This window comes from Ammospiza caudacuta, chromosome 1 (genome assembly GCF_027887145.1).
Source record: "Ammospiza caudacuta isolate bAmmCau1 chromosome 1, bAmmCau1.pri, whole genome shotgun sequence".
Classification (NCBI taxonomy): Eukaryota; Metazoa; Chordata; class Aves; order Passeriformes; family Passerellidae; genus Ammospiza; species Ammospiza caudacuta.
The window spans coordinates 55102522-55126146 of NC_080593.1; the positions used below are offsets into that span (position 1 = coordinate 55102522).

At 41.7% G+C, this 23625-nt stretch overlaps 1 protein-coding gene across 3 annotated transcripts in view; it reads left to right on the plus strand.

The window, feature by feature from the left end:
- The first annotated feature begins 931 nt into the window (after positions 1-931).
- The window catches only part of AMPH (amphiphysin), a 123551-nt gene continuing 100857 nt past the window's right edge, over positions 932-23625 (plus strand). For all 3 annotated transcript variants that reach the window (XM_058802894.1, XM_058802878.1, XM_058802886.1), the window contains exon 1: positions 932-1089. In XM_058802894.1, the coding sequence (XP_058658877.1) occupies positions 1021-1089 (69 nt within the window). In that variant the 5' untranslated portion in view covers positions 932-1020. The remainder of the gene's footprint in view (positions 1090-23625) is intronic.

Consider the following 23625-nt stretch of genomic DNA (forward strand, 5'->3'; position numbering starts at 1 on the left):
TCAGGGTAAGAGAGTTGAGTTTCAGTGTTTTGCTTTGTCTTGCTTTGCTCTGTTTACTGCTGGATTTCTACTCTCCCTATCAAGGAACTCCACATTTGGGCAAACAGCAGAAATAAATGCCAGGAGTGAATTTGGGGCTTGGTATCTAGGAAGGATGACTTTGCCAACCTTGAGTGACAGGTGCTGTATGATCTCAAGAAGATTTTGGGGTGCTTGAGTGTCAGGGAGGACAGAGTTTGTTTTTTTTTATGACTGCCCTTCAATTTTGACTTGAAGTTGTAATTTCAGAAATAAGATCAAAACCACAAAACCAGTCTGGAACCAGTTTACTGCTGTTGGTTGCTATACTGAGAAATGAGTGAGGAATGGATGGAAGGAGGATGTCGAGAGCAGAAGAACGGCAAGGCAAGCGTAGCACATTCAGCAGCACGGGCATGGTAACCGCAGAACAGCTGATGGCTGTGCCAGGAAGCCCCGTTCAGGCCGAGCTGGGGGGCGCAGGTCCCTCAACCGCAGCATCCATTACTGCACGTGATGCTGCAGCCCCCAAACCAGGGAAAAGTGTTAAAGGAGCTCAGACCTGGGAGTGACTCTGACTTCGTGGAAGCTTCTAGGGAGTAAGCAGGTGCCTATGGTTCTCCGGCTGTACAAGGAGGCTTGTGCCAGTAGTGGACGCAGCCATCAGCTGCGCTTCTAGAAATCCTCATCCCCATTATCCCTCTGGATATGTTTTACAATCTAGAGGAACTGCCTCACCTCCAGCAGACACCGGTACCCGCCCTGCGGGGTCCGACAGCCGCCTCCCCGGGGCCGGGGCCAGACCAAGGCGGGGGACCCGCGCCTCACCTGAGGCGGCGGCGGTGGCCACGCCTCTCCCTGCTGTGCCTCTAAAGCCCTCCTCCTCCTCTTCCTCCTCCTCCTCTCCATCCCTCCATTCCTGCCTCGCCGCTGCCGCTCGTAGCTGCCGGGCTCTGCCTCGCCCGCCTTCTCTCCCCACCCTCCTAATCCCCACCACCAGCCATGGCCGACATGAAGACAGGTATCTTCGCCAAAAACGTCCAGAAACGCCTCAACCGCGCCCAGGAGAAGGTGCGCTCCGGGGCGGGGGAACTGCTGGGAAGGGGCGGAGGGGGATGAAGAGCGCGGCGGCGGTGCCCGGGGTCGGCGAGAGGATGCGGCTCCGCTCGCCCCCAGCGCCCGCCGCCGCAGCTCCCCCGGTCCGTGCCCGCGGGGCGCCGGGCCGGGGCCGCCGGCCTGGTTACGTAACTGACCCATTTCACCCAGCGCTGCCCCGGCTTCCCCCGGCCGCGGCTCCCGAGCGCGGGGCTGCGGCGCTGCGGGCGCTGCCGGCGGCACCTGCCGCAGGCCCAGGCCGCCGCTGCTCCCTCGCCCTTGAGGCGGCGCGGGGCTGCCCGCGGGGGAGGCGCCGCTCCGCGCCCGGCGTGGCCGCGGGGCTGCCCCGGCCCGCGCGGGGAACGCGGGCTCGGTTCGCCTCGCTTCGCCTCACCGCCCGCCGCCAGCCCTCCTAAGAGGATTGCCTTTCCTTTAATATCCGCGCCGATTCATCCCCGGCTGCGGCGATCCGCCTTGCTGCAGCCGCGGCGTGACAGACACCGCTGCGTGTGATGACAGGAGCCCGCGGGGGCCGGAGGCTGGCGCAGCCCGCGCCTCCTTCGGCGGCTGCTGCGGTTTTGGGGAGCTGCTCAGGATGTCATGGGGCTGGTCGAAGTGTCCTGCAGCTGACAGACAGCTTGTGCTGCTTATGACAGTCGGTCCCGATTCTAGTGCCGTCGTAGCCTGGAAATGACCAACGGGCGAATCAGGGAGAATTTGCAGGAGTTCCTGATCAAAGACGAGGGCTTTACGAGCCACTTTTTGTTTTGTTCATCTTCATTAATGAAAGCTGATAGGTATAAATGTTCCGCACAAATAGCTCCTGTGTAGCTGTTGGGTATCTCAAAACATAATCATAGATACAGATATTAGGCCCAATAGAAAAGCATTTGTGTTTGACTGTGTGTAGCAGGTGTGTCTGCTGTTAGTACAGTTTGCAATATAACTATTGCCAGCATGAGTTTTGCAGACATAGTTGTCAGTACGTGTTGCAAGTCATCTCTTTTGAGGGTTAATAAAACCTTTATACCCCTCTATCATATATCCTGTATTGTTATGCAGCTTAGGAAATAGGGCTCTTGTGAATTAAGAAAGATTATTTTGTTAGCATATTTCTTGTACTTCACTGCCCATAAATCCGCACTTTCTTTTTGGCCACACATTGAATTCTGTGGAGCTCCAGCGGCAGAAAAAAACGCAGTAATTAATATGTCTTATTCATAATTGCGTTATTATTTAAAAATCTAATAGTTGAGGCTGTCACAGACTAGTGATTAATTTTCCCTTTCAAATACTCCTGTCTAGCTCACCAGGTTATAAAGTACTAGACTTTTCAACACCAAAGTCATGATGTGTTTCCATTCTTGCAGGTTTGGCCTGTAACTGTTTTCAGGTAAAACACGTAAAGCCTCTGTAATAGTTCAAAGAGATCTGATGACTTTATGGTGTGATTGAATTGACTTGAGTTCATAGTTGGAGTCGAGGCCTAAAAATACTGTTTGTTTCCTTGTGTCTTTGTCAGTATGGTTATGATTAACCATCTGGAAAAGCACTGGTGCAAGTTGTAATCACATGTACTGCTTCAAGCTGTGTCTGTTCCAATGTGTGGAGTCCTGCTCACAGAAATGTGTGGGCATACTAGAGAGAACATCTTAATGTGAATATCTGAGATACCCTGTACTTCTCAAAGGTTGTTCATGCACCAGCCCCAGGACAGGTGCCTTGAGTCTGATGGGTGCCTTGGGTGCAAACGAAAGATGCTGTTGGGCTCTGACAGATGGTCTGCTCCACCTCCACTTTGGTGATCAATCATGCTAACAAGGGGGAAATTTGTCTGGTTTGACTTTCATGTATCAGTCAGGCATCTGGCAATTTTGGCTTCCTTATAGTATCTGCGGTGTTAATTTCTTATGTCAGTGGTCTGCAAGTTGCTTATTGACAGGGTTATTTACAAGACATTAGTGGCCTCACACAGTCATAGTACCAGTGGTCTGACACAGAGTGGGTCACAGTACCATGTAGCTCTGTATACTTGCCTCCTCCTTCTTGGCCCATGTGTTGTTATTGCATGAGCTGTGCATGTATACTCTTTCATGTCTATGTTTCTGGTTAGCTTTGAGTTCATGTATGTCTATATAACATAAAATCCTTCATTATTTTTGCAGAAACTTTACCAAAAAAAAACAAAAGAAAACAGGCCCCAAATGGGAATGATTGAGTTTTGTTTGTTTGTTTTGGGTACTTGATGACAACAAGTAAATTTTGTCTAGGAGTTGAAAATGTATGATTGGTCTGATTCTTGATGGTGTGAATAGGACAGCATTGTGACAGTGCTGTCCAGTGTAATATCACACTGGCTTAAAGAGATTTTAAATACATTGAGTTGTTTTTATCTTGATGCTTATATTGGATTTGTGCACCTTCAGTTTACTGAATGTATTCTTATATATCAATGCTTTCATAAAGCATTTTTGCATTGCTTTCTATTATTTATTGATGCAACAGATGTATTAAAAATATGGAGTGGCTCTATAACATAGACCTTCATTTTGGATTTCAGTAAAGCTTTTGATACTTTCTCTCACAGGATCCTGCTGGATAAAATGTCCAGCTCATAGCTGGATAAACACATTGTGCAGTGGGTAAGCAACTGTCCCACAGGTTGCTATCAAAGGGTTACAGTCAATGGGGTGACAGACTGGTGAGCTGTCACTAGTGGGGTTCCTCATGGCTTCATCCTCAGCCCGGTGCTCTTCAACATCTTCACAAATTACTTAGGCATAGCACTGTAAGGGATTCTAAGTAAGTTTGCAGATGCTAGAAAACTGGGAGGAGCTGTTGACTCCTGTGAAGGCAGAGAGGCCCTGAAGAGAGAACTTGACAAATGAGAAGGCTGGGCAATCACCAACCATATGAAATTCAGAAAGGGCCAGATTCTGCACCTGGGATAGGACAACTCTGGATGTATGGACAGACTGGGGAAGAAGAATCTGGAAAGCAGCCCAGAAGAAAGGGACCTGGGAGTCCTGGTCTACAGGAAGTTGAATGTGAGGGCCATGAGGGCCAAGCATGTCCTGGGTACAATCAGGCACTGCATCACCAGCTGGGCAAGGGAGGGGATTGTCCCCTTTGCTCTGCACTGCTGCAGCCTCACCTTGAGTCCTGTGGGTGGTTTTGGGTGCCACAATATAAGAAAGATATTAAGCTATTAGAGAACACCCTAAAGGAGAGTTAACAAAGGTCATGAAGGGCCTTGACAGGAAGTTTCAAATATGAGGACTGGATGAGGTCACTTGGTGTCTTCAGCCTGGAGAAGGGAGACTGAGGGGAGATCTTATAGTAGTCTACGACCTATTCATGAGGAGGAGAAGGGCAGACACTGATCTTTTCTCTTGTGGTGACCAGTGACAGGAGCTGACAGAATGGCCTGCGGTGGCATCGGGGAAGGTGTAGGTTAGATATTGGAAAAATGTTCTTCCCCAGAGGGTGGTGGTTGGGCACTGGAGCAGGCTCCCCAGGGAAACAGTCACAGCACCAAGCCTAAAAAAGTTCAAGAAGTGTTTGGACAATGCTCTTGGGCACATGTTGTGACTCTTGGGGATGGTCCTGTGCAGACCTGTGAGTTGGACTCAGTCCTTGTGGATCTCTTTGAATTCAGTTTATTCTGCAATCTCTGATTCATTTATGTAAACTATTTTTCTAATAATGCCACCATTATCTTCAGTATCTTGCTGTCTAGGAGAAATTTTAGTTGTACAGTGAGGTAGTGTGTGTGTCTAGTCACTATTTATATGATAAAAGCTAAATAACTGCAAAATCTCATATTGGCCAGATCTTGTTCTTGCATTAGAAGCGTTAATCTAAGAGTTATTTGGAAATAATGATTGGACACTCTATTTTTCACATCATCCAGGTGATGGTGCTCTATGTGGTAGCATATGTGCCCTGGCACCCTGATTTTGAATCAGAGTGTGCCATCTATTAAAATCCTCTGGTCATCACATTTCCTCAATTACTTTTGCCTCAAAATGCAGGAAGTGTGGACATGCTGAGCTTTCAGCATCTGTTAAAATCTGCCAAAAGTCAGCTGAACAAACTGGATTAAATTTTTATAAGGACCAGATTGATTTAGGAGACTACATCCCAGCCATAAAAGTTAATGAAATACCAATGTATTTAAAATGAAACCAGAATACATGTTTTGGTAACCAAGGTTGACTGAGTCAATTCTAAAGACAAGGTTACTTGAATGAAAAGGCTGAATTTGTATCCCCAGGTTCCTCTGGAAAAATCCATTTAAGCTGATAACCCAGTGTATAACACTAGTTATCTCCTTGGCCTCTCTTCTATAACGTTGTGCTGGTTGAAAGCAAACCAGCAGGGGATCCCAAGTCAGAACTACAATTTAGTAGGAAAATTAAAAGAAAATGCAGTAGTACAAAAACAATAATAGAGTCAGTATACAACTTGACTGGGTTGGTCAGGGTGTTGGTAGCAGTCCTATTAAATGGTGGCTGCAGTCCTCCCGGAGTGACACATGTGGTTCTGTTGAAGCAGTGATCCTGTCGAAGGGTGTAGTTTTCCTCTGAAGGTCCAGGGTGGTGTAGATGGATCTGGTCTTCCTCTGAGAATCCAGTGGGAGAAGGTGGACTGGGGTGTTCCAAATCTCAGATTTTATCTAGGTAGGATTGCTCCTCCCCCTGGCTGGAGCATCTCGCAATGGGATGATGTAATTTTACCAGTCCTGCAGTGAGGTACAATGGCCCATTAAGAGAAGATATCCCCCTGGAGGGAGGATGGGTCATGGAAGAGTTAAAGAATGCTGCCCCACTTGGTTTTAACAAATGGTAATAGAATACATACTTTTGGTTACATCTTGCATTGCAACCTAAGACAAGCCCAGCCACTGTAATTGAATAGCATAGAGACCGAGTGACCTCCTAGCCCTAGTGCCTGACCATTTCAGGGCTGACCAAAATTAAAGCTTGGCTTTAAGGGTACTGTCCAAATGCCTCTTCAACAGTGACAGGCATGGCTGGGGGAGACATCAGCTACCTCTCTAGGAAGCCTACTCTGTGTTTTGGCCACCCTCAGAGTAATGAAATGTTTCCTCTTGTCAAGTCTGAACTTCTCCCAGTGGGCACAACTTGGAGCCATTCCCCATGTGTCCTGGGACTGGGAGAGAAAGAAGATCTCAGCACCTCCCATTCTGCTTCCCTCCTCAGTAAGCTGTAGGGAGCAGTGAGGTCACCCCTCAGCCTCCTCCTCCTCTCCAAACCAGACAAGCCCAGTGCCCTCAGTGCTCCCCAGAGCACATTCCTGCCAGCCCCTTCCCCTGCTTTGGTGCCCTTCTCAGCACATGCTCAAGGACCTTCACATCCTTTTTAAATAGTGGGGCCCAGCACTGCACCCAGTGCTCGAGGTGAGGCTGCACCAGCGCTGAATTCAGTGGGATAATCACCTCTCTTGGCTGGCTGCTGATGCTGTGTTTGATGCACCCCAGGATGAGGTTTGCCCCCTTGGCTGCCAGGGCACACACACTGCTGATCCCATTGATCTTCCTGCCAACCAGCACCCCCAAACCCCCTTCTGCAGGGCTGCTCTCCAGCTATTCCTCTCCCACTTCAGACTTGTGCCTGCAATTATTCCGTCCAGGTGCAGAATCCAGCATTTGCTTGGTCTTGCTCAGCTTCATGTCACTGGTGACTGCTCAATACTCCAATCAATCCAGGTCCCTCTGCAAGGCAAAGCCTCTTATCCCATGGGAGAGTCAGCAGCACTTCCCAGTTTGGCATCATCACCTAACTATCTGCACATTCCCTGCAGCCTCCAGATCACTGATGGAGAGACTGAACAGAGCTGCCTCTAGACCTGAGCCCTGAGGAACACCACTGGTAACTGGTCACCAGCCACATGTCCTGTTTGCTGCAATAATTTGAGCCCTGCTCTTCAACCAATGCTTCAGCCAGTGCACTGCATACCTGCTCATCCCACTGTTGGAAAACTTGTCTGGAAGGAGGTTTTGAGGGACAGTATCAAAAACCTTTCTAAACCGCATTAAAACTGGGGGTATAAATCCCGTGTCTTCACTTCGTCCAGGCAGATGTGAAAAACACACCAATAACTTGTTTTTAAAGTTTTAAAAGTTTATTAGTAATAAAATGGTTATAAAAATAGTAATACAATTAGAGTAATAATAATTTGGACAATTTGAATGAGGACAATATGAGACAATAGAGACAAAGAGTTACGGACGTCCGGGTACCTCTTTCTGGGCAGCATGTGCTGGGAGATGGTTATGGGTATTCAGTACCTTCTGCTAGTGCAGGGCTGGAAAGAATTGTCTTCAGAGATTTCCCCAGTGTGTACTGGTAGGGAAAGGAGCAGGTAGAAGAAGATGGATTTGAGTAGAATAAAATAGTTCAATTTTAACAGACCTACAACACTCATCCGGTCCCACTACCTGATCACTTCAGGGCTGACCAAAAGTGAAAGCGTGGCCTTAAGGGCACTGTCCAAATGCCTTTTCAACACTCATATGTTGAAAGCAAAGGGAGACGACCCATCCTTGTTGATCAGCATCGAACTCCAGATTTATTGATCCAAAAGGTACGTTTTTATAACCATGTTAATTAAGATCATACATATTGCAAAACTTGAGCTCACCATAGGCTACAGAGCAAACACTAACCCCTCCCTTTGTTTTCAATACCTGTGGTTTGTTTATTGAAAACAAGATTTGTGTTCTCACCCTGATATGAAGGGTTCTCAAAACCTCCATGTCTGTTCCCAAAACAGCCAAGGACAGAATGTTTACCTGTTATGAGAAGACTGTCTGAGAATCCTGCTGTTTATAAAAATGTGCCTGAGAACCTAGTTATTTACAGAAACAGGCTTGGGAACTGCTACTTTACAGCTGCCTTTTACTTTTCCATCAGCTGTATATTTTCATGGCCTCTTTCTTTAAGCCATGTCTGAGCAAATTTCTCCAACGCTCATAGACATGGGTTCATTGACCACATCTCCAAGAGGTCTCTTCCAGGGTTTGACACCATCTCATAATAAACCCAGCTGGTGCTGTCACAACATTTCCGAAACTCGATTTCAGTAAGGTTTGTTCCTGGGCATTTCTTGCATAGCTCCTGAAAATCAAGCTAATGTGGTTTTGGTGTTTTAACGTCTAAGTCAGTAGTGTATGTGGTTTCATCTGAAATTTAAGCCAGTACATACTCCAGTTTATGGGAACTTGGGAGGCATTACAAGCGTTGTAAAGGAAGAGATTCTATGAAGGAAACAGTAAGCTTCCATTTGGAAGGAAATTTTGTGGTTCTGTACAAGTTCTGTTCTGTAACTAATAACATGTGCTCTGAGGCAGGAGACAAGTATGTGGAAGAATATTATTGTGAAAGGCGTGCTACATCTATTATAGCTGTGCTGACCTGCTTGCAATGTAATGACATGGTTCTGGGAGCTGCAGGTCCCTAACAGCCAACTGCTGTCTAATGATTTAAAATGTTGGCCACACAGATATTGTAAAATGTTTTGTACTCAAGTCATTACAGTATTAAGACAGGCCTTGACATTTGGGGCCCTGCTGGCACAAGTACACAAAATGATGAGGAAACTCCACCTCTGAAGAGCTAATTCTTAATCTCTGTGTTTATAAACAAAACCAATAACAAGTCAATCATTTCTCATATGGATAGAATGGTCTAAACTATGCAGATGATATTTTTCTATCTTCAGGGTCAAGTATAATGAAAACTTGAATTTCGTTTTTTTAAAGGAAATTTTTTTTAGTTCTCTTTTTTTAACATAGAAATTATAGAAAGAATGGAGTGCAGGTGGTCATCTGGCCATCCTACTAAATGAATGTGGAATCAACTGTACTTAAAATTATTCCTCAGGAATTATTTTCTTGCCAGCCTTTTAAAGTTTGTAATGGTGGAGATTTTGCAGGTTCCCTAAATTGACCTGTACCTTTGTTTAGGCACCTCCAATCAGAAAGTTCTCTTCTCATAGAATGTAAATGTCTTTTTTTGCAGTTCAAGTTTCCTTGTTGTAGAGGAACGTGTTCTTTCTTCTTGCCTCAAAATTTAGAAGTGTTTTTCATCTTTTGTCAGCACTCCCTCTGATCTAACTGGAGTTATCACATGACTCTTTCAATCAGGTGAAACAGTAGCTCTTAATAAAATATTGATTGCTTTCACTTATTTTAGTTTCTAATGTACAGGTTAAAAGGTAGAGGTAGATTTTGGTTTTCTGGGTACAAAGCATGAAAGAAAGGGGAGAGAAAACCCCCAAGGCTCCTTCCTGTTAGGTTCTCTTATGATATTTTCCCTGCTTTGTAATCTTTGTAAAGGAAATCTATTTCTTGTTTCCCAGTTTTCCCCATATATGTAGTATTAACCATGATCCTGCAAGTTGTTACATAATACACTCTTTCTCATTGTTACTCAGTTTCCACAAGACAAGGAAGTGCTGATTCTTAAGTGTTAAGGGGGTCCATAGCTCTGTGTTCATTGGCTGAAGCATTATTACTATCAAGGTGGCCTCATCCTCTCTTCTTGCTTGACAGTTTCATCTTTTCTCTCTTATTCTTTCTCATTTCCTTTTTAGTTTTTTAGCATGGGTCCCTTCCTCTACTGTTCTCTCTAAACTTCACTTAAATCCTATCTTAAAAATAAAGTAAATTTTTTTAAAATCTGCTAAATTGTTTGGTTTGGTTCTGGACTGCCTTCTTCACTACATCTTGCCCATCTAGCAGATCATCTGTTTGTCATTGTTATATTATCTAAAACCTAATGTTTCTGACAAGCACTGCCCCATGGTAGCTGTCAGTGGTCTGCAGACACTGCACAGTGCATGCCACCTTCCTGTTGTGATACTATTAAGAGTGAGACTTTATGGGCACATAGAGGAGAAATGCTGAGGTGGTGATAACCTGTGTATCTGGAAATTGCTGGAATTTCTGGTCTGGATTGATCACCAGTGCCTGCCTCTTAGGATGTGCTCTGAACCCTGGTGCAACCAGTTGTTGTAGATGGCAAAGGGTGAGAGAGCAGTAGATGAGGGCAGGAAAGGAGAATACAAGTTGCTTTTCAGCTCAGTGGCCCAAGTTTTATCCACTGGCTAGGAGGAGCAGTGAAGAAAACTGGCCAGATCTGTCATAGCAGGATATTTCAGTGGAGATAAATGGCAGAGAAAAGCAGGCTAGGTATAAGGTGGGGGTGAGCATGGAGAGGAGAGCAGTATGCCTGTGCTTGCCTTTCCTGCAACACACCTGTCCAGGCTGTGGGGAGCCTCTCTAAATGGCTTGTCAAGCCAGTGTGGGATGATGGACAGTATACTGACCTTGGGAGAAAACAAAAATAAAGAGTGAAAAATGCCCTTTAACACATTTTTTGCAGTTGCCTATGTGAAAAGGATTGTATCTCCCTGAACTCGCCTAAAGATGGCAGGATTTAGGATTTTTCACTTGCCTAAAGTTTGCACAGGGGGATTCAGCCCCACCCAAAGCCTGATCAGGCAGCAGTCACTGCCTGCTGTGCCAGTACCCTCACTCACCTCAGGGATTGCAGTGTGCAGGGAGAAGGAGTAGAAGAAGGTGGCTGTGCTGCTTCAATACAGAGGGCATCTTCTCTAGGGAGCAGTTGTTTGGTTTAGTTCATTGGGCTCTGCTGCAAACTCAGCTGCTAGGAGCTTCCAGTCCAGAGGTTTCGAGTGCTGGGTCACTCCTCCCTAAATGTTCTGTGGCATCAGCATCAGTGCTGTGTGACACTGAATCTTTGCTGTTCTCGAACTCTAAATCATTTATTCCAGAATTAATGAGTAGCTAGTTAGTCAGTAGTGGTCAGAATGATAAACCAATGACCAACTCTGGAAAGCAACTGTGTCATGTTTGGTCATGTTGAGTCTCTGCTATTCGAAATTTATTAATCTGTTTAAGAGGGCATGGTAAAACTTAGGCTGCCATAAAGACACATGGAACACATTTCTGCTTGTGCTGTGAGAAAGCTAAGCAGGAAATACCCTGTTCCTCTTCCTGGTGGCTCTACCTTTCTTTCTGTTGTCTCAATAATTATTCTTCATTATCTGTAGGACATTAGCTCATGTGAGATTCTGCAGAACTGGGGACAAAACCAAGTGAATAATGGTGTGGACAAGCACTTAGTTGGTCAAATTCTGTATAGCCAGTTTCTCAGAATGTTGGTAGGATAGTGGGAATGCTCAAAGGCCTTTCAGTGGGCAGGGTCACAAAAAAGTCAGGGATCGTACCACACTTCAAGGCTCTGGGCTCAAACTCCCAGTGCCCTGCTACTACTCTTTATTGTTATACCTTCTTTTTCTTACTACTTCTTTTCTGACAAAAAGCTCCTGCTTACCCCCAGATAAGATCCTCTGCCTTGTTCTCCCTGTTTCTGTAGCAGATTAATTCCTTTGATGCTCCCTGGAAGTCTCTGCTTTCTCACTTCCTAACCCCACTTCTTTGTACCCACAATATTGCTAAAGCTCTGATTTGTACAGATACAGAGGCCAGTGCTACAGTCTATGAACTGCAGTCTGTCCTCTTTATCTGTGATATGAAAGTGGAGAAAATGTACATGTGAGCCTGCACATGCTTGAAAGACACTGACTATCCTACTTTTCCCAGGATAAATTGAAAAACATGCTAGGAGTTAGGTTTTATTTTTAATGTTTTTTAAAGCATTAAATTAATACATTAAATTTAAAGCATTAAAAATTAATACATTAAAACACTATTTTAATGTATTTTTAATGAAGTAGAGGTTTGAGAAAATAAAAGTTGCTAAAGAATACCGATAATCTGAATTTTCTTTCTAGATTGTGATAATTGGTAAGCATTTAAGTTGTGTCTTTATAGAAGTATAAGGGGTTAGCAGTATGTAGCAGAGGTAGGTGGTCGTCTGTAACGCCATGAGAAAGTTATTTATACTGATGATTCATGCTTTATGGCTCACCAAAGCCCAGTTAAAGGACCTACATGTACAAGGGTTAATACATATTTAGCATTAAGGAAGGAGATGAAACACTGCATACAGAGAAGATTAAATGTAGGCAGTCTGTTTCCTGTGGAGAATACTCAGACTTTGAGAGCTGAAAAATGACCCTGATTTTTCACATAAAATGCATGCATTAGTTTTTAGATCCAGGAAAAAGTTTAAAGACTTATTTGCATGTAGGACATGCAGAGGAATAAATTAAAATATTATATTCCTTTTAAACTTGCACAGATCTGTGTGTGGATGCTGTTGCTTATATTTAAACTAGGCTTCCTGTTGTTCAGCTTGCTATTGTAACTGTGAAAAATGCCGATCATTTGTTTTTAAAATTTTAAAAGTTTAATAGTAATAAAATGATTATAAAAATAGTAATACAATTAGAGTAATAATAATTCGGACAATTTGAATCAGGACAATATGAGACAATAGAGACAAAGAGTTACGGATGTCCAGGTACCTCTTTCTGGGCAGCAGGAGCCCGAAAAAGGACCCCCGTTAACAAAGGATTAACCCTTAAAAGCAATAGCCTGTTGCATATTTATACACTTCATACATGATGCATAAATTCCATTCAAATACAGGATTCTGTCTGATCATTGTCAACTTCTTCCTCTGAATCCTAACAGCACCTTCAAGGCAGGAAGAAGTTAGTTTCTTCTGATTAGAGGGCAATAAATTTTTTTTCTTGGAAAGATTTAGGTGCCCTGTGGCTCCTATCTTGCTGTGAGTCCTTTCTTTAAAAAAAGTATCCTACCTAGCATAGTTTCTATTGTAACATTTTTTATAACCTAAAACTATATTTAGCACACTACTAAAGAGAATTAATACAGCATTACTTTCTAACACAATGCATATAATATTCATTTTAATATTTGTGAAAAGGGAATCATAAAATACGCATTTTTCACAGTAACCTAAATCCTTGTTAGTTTTTGTGGGTGTTATCTTTTCACACTGATAAAGCCGCCCTCTGCAGTTTGAATGAACTTTTTAAGTACAGAAGAGAAACTGCTGAAATGGATCTGGAGAGTACGATATATTTTTTTTCAAAATAATGTTGCCAGTAATTTTAACTATGGGACAAATTTTAGTCCTGTAAAAATCATAAGGAGTGGTTAATGAGGGTCATCAGAAGGGAAATAATTTAATTGATTGCCTCATGTTTTTCAAATCTCTACTAACAAAATTCTTATCACAGGGGAGACAGAGGCTGTGGATGAAAGGCGGAACACAGAGGAAACATAAGCCAAAGTTCATAGGTATACTGAGGCCTGAAGAGAGGCACAAGAGCATGGCTCAGTCTAGAGGCAGACTGATCTGGGGCAGGCTTAGGACAGCCATTCCCATGGTTTATCTTGCTCAGGAGAGAAACTCATTGAGAGAAAAGTGCACAGTAGTAACTGAAGACAGGCAAAGGATGGTTGGCTGCTTCTACCACAGCATCGTCCCTGCAGAACACATTCAGGAAATGGTAAAGGAGTGGATTCATACTATGTGAAGCAGTGAGTGGGAAACAAGCACAACAGAATAAGGTTAATGTCCATGGTTAGCTGAAGGCCAAAAACAAGCAGTGCTTTGGAGATGCATTGATATGAATTGAAAATTCGGAATTTGGATTTAAAGAATTTTGGAAATCTTAACAGTGCAAGGAAATTTCTTTGATTTTAAAAAATGGCACAGACCTCCTTCTCTATTCTCCAATGGCTTCTAGATTTATTAGTAAAGAAATGAATATACTCCTTATGATGTGACAGTCTTGCAGACTACCAAAATATGATTTTATTGATAATATATCTCTAAACATTGTTCTGTTTAAGTCTCAGCCAAAATGTGCAGGCAGAGTTAGTATCAGGAAAGTTGTGTCTTCATGTTTGTTTAACTTCCCTTTTCCTTCCTTATCTCTCTCTCTCTCTCTTCTTCTGTCGTCCTCTCCTTACTGCTTGCTCTTTCCCTTTCTCTTGTACATCTCACCACACAAGCTGTTGCAGACATAACCACCAAAGCCATTTAAAAAATTATTTGACTTCTGTTACTTGATAGGTGAGCCCAGCTGCACACTTCAGATTGTTTAAAAATCAGTTCTGAGCCTCCAAACGTTGTAGGCTATGAAAGAATACCGAATGTTCATTTTGTTTTATTTGTCTCCTGTTGTGCACGAGAGGAGGGACAGATGGTGCTGCTGGAACAAGGCTTTATCCCCTCAGGGTCTGCAGGGCTGACCAAGGTCCTCCCTGCGTGGGGGGAAAGCTGGGAATAAAGTGACAGCACCTCACACAGGTAGTGCTGGGTATCTGGAGAAAAACTAAAAGACAGGGAAGGTGAAATGGAGAGCTAAGTTGCCCAATAATTAAGACAGTGATTAGGCACTCTGAGAACTGCAAATGTGCAAGCTGAAGGAGCCTGCAATGGGCTACATTCATAAGCTATGTTTTTATCAGGACCTCCAACTAAGTTCACAGGAACTTCACCCAACTTGTCACCTTAGGGTTAAGCCCAGCAGTGCTGTCACTCCAGATTCAGTGAAGTCAAGGTGCTGTTTGTATCCCAGGGCTTTTCAACTTACTCCTGCTCCCTATGCTTGTACTAAAAAAAAATTCCCTCATATGAGATTTGTGCTTCTAGGGTCTGAAAAGCCTGTTTCAGAGAAGACCAGCTTCACTTATATTTTGCAGAGCTGAACAGGGTTTTATTCTTAACACCGCCCTGGCATTATGTTTTCCTGTACTATCAATCCAAGAACATAGCTGTTGTAAACATAGTGTCACCATTGCTTATGCAAAGTTTCATATAAGGGTAAAAATAAACAGTAATTCAGAAGCTGGCTGAGAATCTGCATTGATTTGACAGCCAAGCTGAGAAGCAAATCAGGAAGAAATTCAGGCAACCCTTAGGTGGCAAACACACACATGCCATTTGAATGGCATCTTAACTCCTAAACAAGTCATTCCTCCAAAAGTCATGACTTAGCACTTTCTGAAGGAAGATGGAGGGGAACAAGCTCCAAATATGGTTCAAATATGGACTGAAAAATATTTTGGATGAAGAACACATGTTTACAGACTGCAGGACAAATGCAAACTTGAGTACAGTGTGTTTTTCTCAGCATTTCAACTCGGATCATACTGATTTCTGTAGTGAGGGCTTTTTTCTGTAGGCCGTGTTTATCTGGAAAAATATTTTAAAAGTATACCCCATGAAAAATGATATTTTAAAAGAGGCACTGTGCAGTATTGGGATTGCTAAGTCACTTCTCTGAAGGCCATGTTTTTGTGAGCAATAAATAATTTTTTCCCTCTAATATCCCATTTCCAGTTTGTCTCAAAGTACTTACACCAATATTGTTTTGCTAATGCCCATCAGTAGCCCATCCTACCAAAGCCTTACCATGAAGTATGTGATTAATACTGGTGTTGGATTGCTCAGTAGCATCTGTTATCAGAAGTGTTAGTGGGATTCAAAGTAGTCATACCAACCTGACTCAGACTTTTCCCTTCTCTGACTCAAAGAAGGATATTTTTTGCACTCTTTTATACAGAAAGATTCCTTACTTGCATAGAAGCAGTCACCGATCAAGCAAATTTTATTACATATTAATGCATCTTTTGCACATTGAATGGATCTAAAAATGAAGGCAGTGTGAAGTCATTCTCAAATGCCAAGCACTTGCTATTCCTCCTCTCTCACTCTGAAGCATAGGTTATTTTCAGTTCTTCAGAGGGGTTGTTATCATTACATGTTGAACAAAAAAAACCAAGATCACATCTGATGGATTGTGATGGATCTCTGTCTTTTTTTGTTAAGTCTTGTGAGAAAAAAAATGAAAATAGCAAAGGGTTGTAGAAAGGCTTTCTGAAAGTGTCACAAACCCATTTCCACCCTAAGATATGTATACTATCACATACCAACAGGTTTTGTCTACATTAAGCCAGCTTTTGCTATACCAGTAGTGAACAGATGTTTCCAATCGCACTTTTACTTGCTGTACTAATAGAAGTGTTAAAAATACAGTAAGTTTTGTCCAAGGTTTTTAAGCTCTAGGACTTTCAACAGAGCTCAGTTCTCACTGCCTTTCTCATTCAATTTCAAGTTGTTGGTAAGAGCATGCCTTTCTATGCTGCTAGCACTTATTCAATTGTGATTTGGAGAGTTTCCGAATTGTACCCTTCACTTATCTAGAAATCATGACTCTGGGGAGACACAAAGAGTACAGGTTTAGGTTCCTCAGGAAAAGCATGCTCTGTTGTCTGTATCTTATCTCCATCCAGTGTCTCCCCTAGTGAAACGAGTTCTCCAGGCCTTCATTTGGTGGAAGGTCCCATGAAGGATGGAAAGTGCCATGCCTGAGCAGGTGTATATCTCTATGCACTGCAGGACAGTGAGTTAACACTTGTGTTCACCCAGATCTTCACCCTGAACACAGTTTGTGTGGTCCTTATGGTATAGCAAAGTAAGTTGTTGAGAGCACATAATTTTCCTATCCCTAACCTAATGCTTTTGTGCACAAAGTCTTTGGGGCCAGTCTAGTTTGACACACAACAATAACATTGTTAACAGTTACAAATCAGGGACATGTAAAAGTCAAACACTTGATACTGACACATGGTCAGACTGTGCATCCATTGAAGTGAAAGAAAGTAGTCACTGGAATCATTGGGAAACTAACTGGACACTGCTCTGCCAAGGGATATTGGGTGCAATGGGAAGCTGTTAGAGAAGCAATATATGGTTAAGATAAAAAACCATTGGGTAAGTTCCCTGCTTTTACCACATTTTCTTGAGGTTCCTTCTGTCCTGGATGGGACACACACAAACTTTTCTTTGTAGGTCATCCCACAACAAAATACAACTCCTATCTAAAGTTTTAGTAAAACATTTCATATCCTTTACAATTAACTTTTTCATATTATTTAGGTACTATGATTTTTAAAAAAGTATTTCACATAATTTTATGCCAATATGGAGAGTAAGCACACTCAAATTTAATATAAATTGAACCCAAACAGATGGCTGGATAGCTGTTTGATGCTATGAGAATTAAAGAACTCAGCCTTAAAGCACTTATAATTTATTATACAGTTAAGAACCTGTGTATGATACCCACAAGATACTACTGATAAAGGACTAAAGTGACACAATAGTTAACAAGGGCCAGTGCCTCCATATGAGAATTTTATTTTTAGTGGGGCTACGTGTTTAAAATTAAAGGGAAAGCATCTTACTGTCTTTCCACAACCTAAAAAAGAGGGAGAAACGACTGGTTGTTCAAATATGTATCAAAATCAACACTGATGTGTTTGACATAAAATATTTTATAGCTGTATTAGAAAAAAAAAAAAGACAAAATTGTTAAGATTCACAATTAGTGTGAATATTTTTCAGAAGAGTATGTCTACTGTAGAATATCAAACCCAGTTACTCTTTATATTATGTAAACCTGAGTGATACTAAAGAGCATAATAATTTCAAAACCTTTTTTTTTTCTAAACCTAGATATGTGAGTGTGTATTGTTGCTTGGTCCATAATATCTGCAGTAGCTAACTTTACTAGAGACATGAGAAAATGCCTGTACTCTCATCTGGGAATCTCACTGGTCTTTTGTCCTCTGACAAACATAGGAGTGATAGAGCTCTTCCTTCCTCACCCCTCAAAAGAAAAGACAGTGGTTGATATGTATTTCATAAATCTGGGGGACAATCCTTCATTGATTTGTTTGCTTGTGATTCATACTTATACTAAGAGGTATTTTACTCTATCAGTGACCTTATGGAGATATACAGAACTATGTGGATTATTCCCATCTACATATAGCAGGAAGAAATGTGCCAAAAACAGTGTCAACCAGCTTTCCACTAAGGCTCCATTTATTCCATTTGCCTTTTTTGATGTTTTAAGTTGTTTCAATACAAAACCTTTTTATTTTTAAAGAATTCAAATCAGAGCCATGTATTAAGAAATGTCAGTTACATCCATCATAATATTTTAGGATTTATGCCTATTGCAGATTGTGATGAACTTGATATCAAATTTTAGTAACATAGTGCTTTTAAAGATCTGATTTTACTCATGCCAATTTTATTTGTAGCAGGGTGAGGCTCTGCAGGTTAAATATAATCCAGTTCACTGTGCTAACACAAGATTTATTACTACATATACACTCTGTACTGGCTCTGTATGGGCCTGGATTTAAATTGTTGCTCATTGTACAGCTTTCTGAAAATCACACTTGGGAAAATCACACTTACAGGTGTAGTAGTGTGTATACATATATTCTGGGGCAAGAGGAATTTTTACTTTGAGGATGTAAGAAGACGTCATGGCATCTGAAGCAGTTATAAGCTGGGGTTTCTCATTGCTTTGAGAGAGTTTACCTGGCTATGGCAGCAGCAAATCTATTCTGGGATCATAAATTTCTTGGCTGACCTCTGTTTCACCTACCTATGGCCTGCATAAATCAATACTTTCAATTTGCTGATACTTTGAATTTTGTAGCTAATTATAACTCCTTCAGCAAATTTGAGTAAAGCTGCAAACTACAGCATCCACTTGAGGGGAGATGCCTGACACTGACTTGTGCCAATGTTTTGCAGGGGTTCGCTTGTTCAAGCCTTTTTCTTGCTCCCCTTACAACAGCCCCCTTTGCACAAATAGAGAAGGCTTAATAGATCAGTCTGGGGCTGTCTGTCACTGGTTTTAATCTCACTAATTTTTCCTTGCCTGTTTGTACCATGCAGTTTGAGTGCTCCCTTTCCTTCTAGCTCACATCAACACCTTATTTTATCTGTTCGACTTGAGTTGTGGCTGAATGTGTGCAATATGTAAGCTAGACCCAAACAGTTACCAGCCTAAAAGACTGGTAAAAGTCTTTCTTCCCCTCCTTTGCTATTTTTTCAGAATAATTGTAAACTGTTTATGTTGATTTGTTCAATTAAAAGCAATAGAAAACCCATAAAACCTCCCAGCATTGTCACAAGATTCAATAAAGGACAGTGTACCCGGCTGTTTTATTCATATGTGAGGGAAAAAAAAAAGTTGGAATTTTTAATATTACAAAATAAAATGACCTTAAATGGGCTTTTTAAAAATGACAGCAATTAGTTTCTTCTCCCTTCTCCTTGTTGAGCATTTCTCAGTGCATTCCTCAATCACTGTACAGTCCCCATTCTCCTGTCTCTTCCTCTTATTTTAATTAAGACAAGCAAGTGATCCTTTATTCCAAAACAGAATAGTATGTAGAATAAAGTATGTTGGATGAGATCAGGGGATGGTGACTCATCTACCTCCCACTCAGAGCAGGGACAATCTCAAAGCTTGGGTAGGTTGCTAACAGCTGTGTCCAGTTGTGTCTTCACTATCTCCAAGGTTGGAGGTTGCCCAGCCTCTCTGAAGAGTCTGTTGCAACATTTCACTATCTCATCGTGATTTGTTTTATCCCCTCATATCTGCTCAAAATTTCCTTTGTTGCAGCTTATGACTGTTGCTCTGTCCCCTTCTCTTGTGAGCCTCTGAGTAGGGCTTGGGTCGTTCTTTTAATGGGTGGTAGGGATCTGAAAATAGAAAGCAGGTTTCCTTCCCTTATCTTTGTCTTTTCCTGGCTGAAGAAATCCAGCTCCCTTCCCATGCCCAATGCTCTGCTCCAGCCTACCGAGCATTTCAGTGGTCTTCTGCTGGATTCCTTCTAGTTTTCTCATGTCTTTCTTTCACTGGGTAACCCAGAAGTGGAAGCAACAGTACTCTCAGTTCCAGCTCATTAACTCCAAACAGCAAAGGGGAACTGTTGCCATTGACCCCTGTCTACACTGTAGTTCTGAGTCTAATCCTTGCAAGGGAGCTCATAATTCTCAGGGCATGATCCTCAGCAGTGGAGAACAGCAGCAGTTTTCCTTGGTTAGAAGAACTTAGAGTAAGGAGAGACAAATATGGAGGAGGGAAAAAGTTACTGAGTACCTCAGTACATCTTTGTCATTCATTGTTTTTGGGCTGACTTACTGAGAAAGATCCCTGAAATGCCTACATGAAATCCAGGGTCTGTGCTGCCCCTTTGCCAGCTTTTGGCTCAAGTATGCCAGTTCTCTGGAATAATTTTGAGACAACAGAAGTTAATTCAGCTGTCACACTTGTGGGTTTGTCTATTTTTGTTTGTTGTTGTTCTTTTATTTTCTGTTGGGTTTTTTGTTGGGCTGTTTGTTTGCTTGTTTTTTTAACACGTCAGTTCATCTCAACAATACCATTTGCTTAATCAGGGGCTGAGTTGGTCCTTCTTTATTAATGGCTTCATTAACAGTTCCATTGAGAGGCAAGGCAATAGACCCGTGGAGAAGGTCAGGATTCAGACACAGATCCCCTTATTAGTCAGCCTGCAGGGCAAATTAGTAGAGGGACCATGTGGGGTGGGTCAGTAAATACTGGGACACGCTTTGCACGCTGACTAAGTGTCCTGGTTTAGGGTAAACTTGTGAGAAAACGGCAATACGAGCATCACAAAGTCACTCCAGGACATTAAGAAATCTTAGGAATTACTTCAAGGTATTTTCAGCACCTATCAACTTTGCAATGTCTGTGGTCTCATAAGGTTTCTGGAGAGTCCAATAACAATAAGTAGCATCCTTGCACATATGATATACCAGGTGGAAATGTTATTGTTTCCCACGGCAGGGAGAAAAGGCTCTCCCTACATACACTTCTTTTCCACAAAGATATACTTTATATGGAGAGCTAGAGATATTTTACATTTTATTTGAAATTTCCTGGAAGCATTTACTGTGTGGGAGTAAATTTAGGCTAGATTTTTTTTCTATGTGTACTGTATGGCTGATTGGTAAGTGTAAGCTGTATTGATGTATTCAACTCAGGAGCGCATACTTTCCTTCCTGGGAACTCTGGACCCAGAAAGATTGTTTCTTTAGATCTTGCCCTTACCTGCTGTGATGCTAGATTTCTGCTATGGAAATGTTTCCTGTGTATGTTATATATCAGAATTAATAATTTGAAGGTAACGTGGTGCAACCTGAAGGGGAAATACAGGAATATATTCTCAGATGCTGAAAACTCATGTCAGCCTGGTGGCTTCATTGGCTTTATGCTGGTTATCTTACACAAGTGAAAACCTGGCTGACTGCTGGTGACTTTACCTACAATAAGTGTAATGTTCTTGCTGCAGCAGCTTCTGTGCCCTGGGAGAGTCCCACAGACATGTGGAGCCTTGTTGAAAATTTATTTAAGCATCACAGAGGTAAACACAGCATTTATAATTATACATATGACCTGCCTACCTGATTTCTAAGAATCACGCTGCCTTCAGAGATAGATGTTCAGTTATCTGGGGCAAGCACTGTTTCTGATTCCAAAAGCATCAGATGAAAAAAAGGGAAATGCAAAAAGCATCCAAACAAAAAATATAATTGTTTCGGAGTAATTCACAAAGTCACATCTGAGTAAAGACTTTGGAAACATGTTTATCCATCTTTCATGTGTGGCTACCACTACTTGCATTATTTTCATCTTACCCATGTGGACTCTGGGCCATCTCTTCACTGGCTTCTTTGTTGACAAGGCATTTACAATATTTAATGCAGTTGCCATGGTACTTGATACATGACTGATTATGTTTTACAATGTGGCAGTGGATTGCATGTAACTTCAGCTGTCTAAGGAGGGAATGTTACTTAAAATTGTCATACAGAGGACTCAAGCTGCTACTGATATACCTGTAGTCTGTTATAGAGAAGTCTTCTCTGGAAAGGGGCATTCTCAGGAAGGGCTCCAGTCCATGATCAAGGATGAATCTAAGGTAGCAAAAATTCATATTGGTCTGCTTTCTTATATGGATCCCAAGCACAGCCTTAATAAGGTGTGCTTTGCTTCAAATTAGAAATAATAAATCAAAATACTAAAAAACCCCAAAACTGTCTATGCTCACGTTCGATGAATTTAAAGCTAAGTGCAAACCAAAGAGTTTGGCTGAACCAAGACTTTATGGCTCACAATAACTGTGTCTTTGAGAGGATCTTGATGCCAGAGAAAACACATGCCAGGGGCATTAGAAGGCTTGTACTTCCTCTTTCATTCTTCTCTTTTGACAGGTAGTATGACTTCATGTTTAACTATTTACATGTCTAGATTTTTAATATATTCATGCTTTTGCGGTGTATTTTTCTCTCAGTTCTATTTTACTTTTATTTTGGTTTACTTTATTTTCCTGAGTAAACAGATACACTAAAGCACATGACAGACCCCCGTATCTTCTTTATCTAATATTTTTTTACTGACTTTGCAAGCAGCATGTACTTTGCAATTTCTGTTCTTTTGAGTGTTTAATATGCAGTTAGCATATTGAATGCCAAAATGGAGACCAACTGTAAATCTACTGGTAAAGCTCTCTTCTGCTGCAGCAGAGAGGTCTGGAGATCTGCATTTAAATAGTCTGTGGCATCCTTTCACCTTCAGGATGTTAGCAAATGAAATGGCTATACATTATCTTTGAAACGGTTTCAAAGATTTGTTAAAATTACTGGAATATTTTGAAATATTAAGAGTATGCAATATATGGTTTTGTCCTTTTGATCAAAGCATAAAAGAGTACATAGCATATAACTATGTACTATGTCATATTTATCTCACGTTTTTTCTCCACCCTCAAAATACATGGATGGGAAAGAGTGGGCACAATACCCTTAAGGCTAGGGCACCTCAAAAAACAATGTTTTTTATTCCTCTCTTGAGTAACGCTGTCAGTCCTTCGGTGAAGTTTCATATGAAAAGCTCAGGTTGATTCCAGTGACAATCAAAAAATGCCTTTGATATTGTGTGCTTGCATGCATTTTCATTAGGTGTCAATATTTTTCTCTGTGGACAGAACAAAAGAGGCAACAGAAAATTGTTAACCCTGCACAGCTTACATGATAAAAAGCTAGTGTCAGCAATTTTGCCCTTACAGGGCAGACATGTCAGGAAATCTTTAGATGTCACCAACTTTAGAAAGACTTCATCTTTGTTACCACTTCCCCGCCACCCCGCCACCCCCTCAGTTCCAAGCCCTATTTTTCTAGGGTTCTGCAGGTCATCTTTTGAGATGTGCGAAAATTTTTTCTTTTTAATTGCAATTTCAAATCACAGCACAGTGACAAAGTAAATTGAATATTCTACAAGTAGTTCTTGTGGTATATGTTGTGAGGAGTACAAAATTACTATGGGTGGTACACCTTTTCCCACTGAAACTCTTTTCTAAGTTGAGAACAATATTTTAAACTGAAAAGGTCCCCTTAATGCATAAAACATTGAGAATATTTTTTCAATTAATTTCATCCTGTCCTGAAATTATATTCATTATACTATTAATTCCCAGCAAAATCAACAAACTAATTTTACTTCTCACTGTTTTGTGAGCCTGAGCCTAACCCTAACCCTTATTTAAAAAGCCTGAGTCTCTAGTATAAAGTTAGGTATTTAATTTTTCTAACTTTAATAAACCATTTCTACTGGAAGTTAATC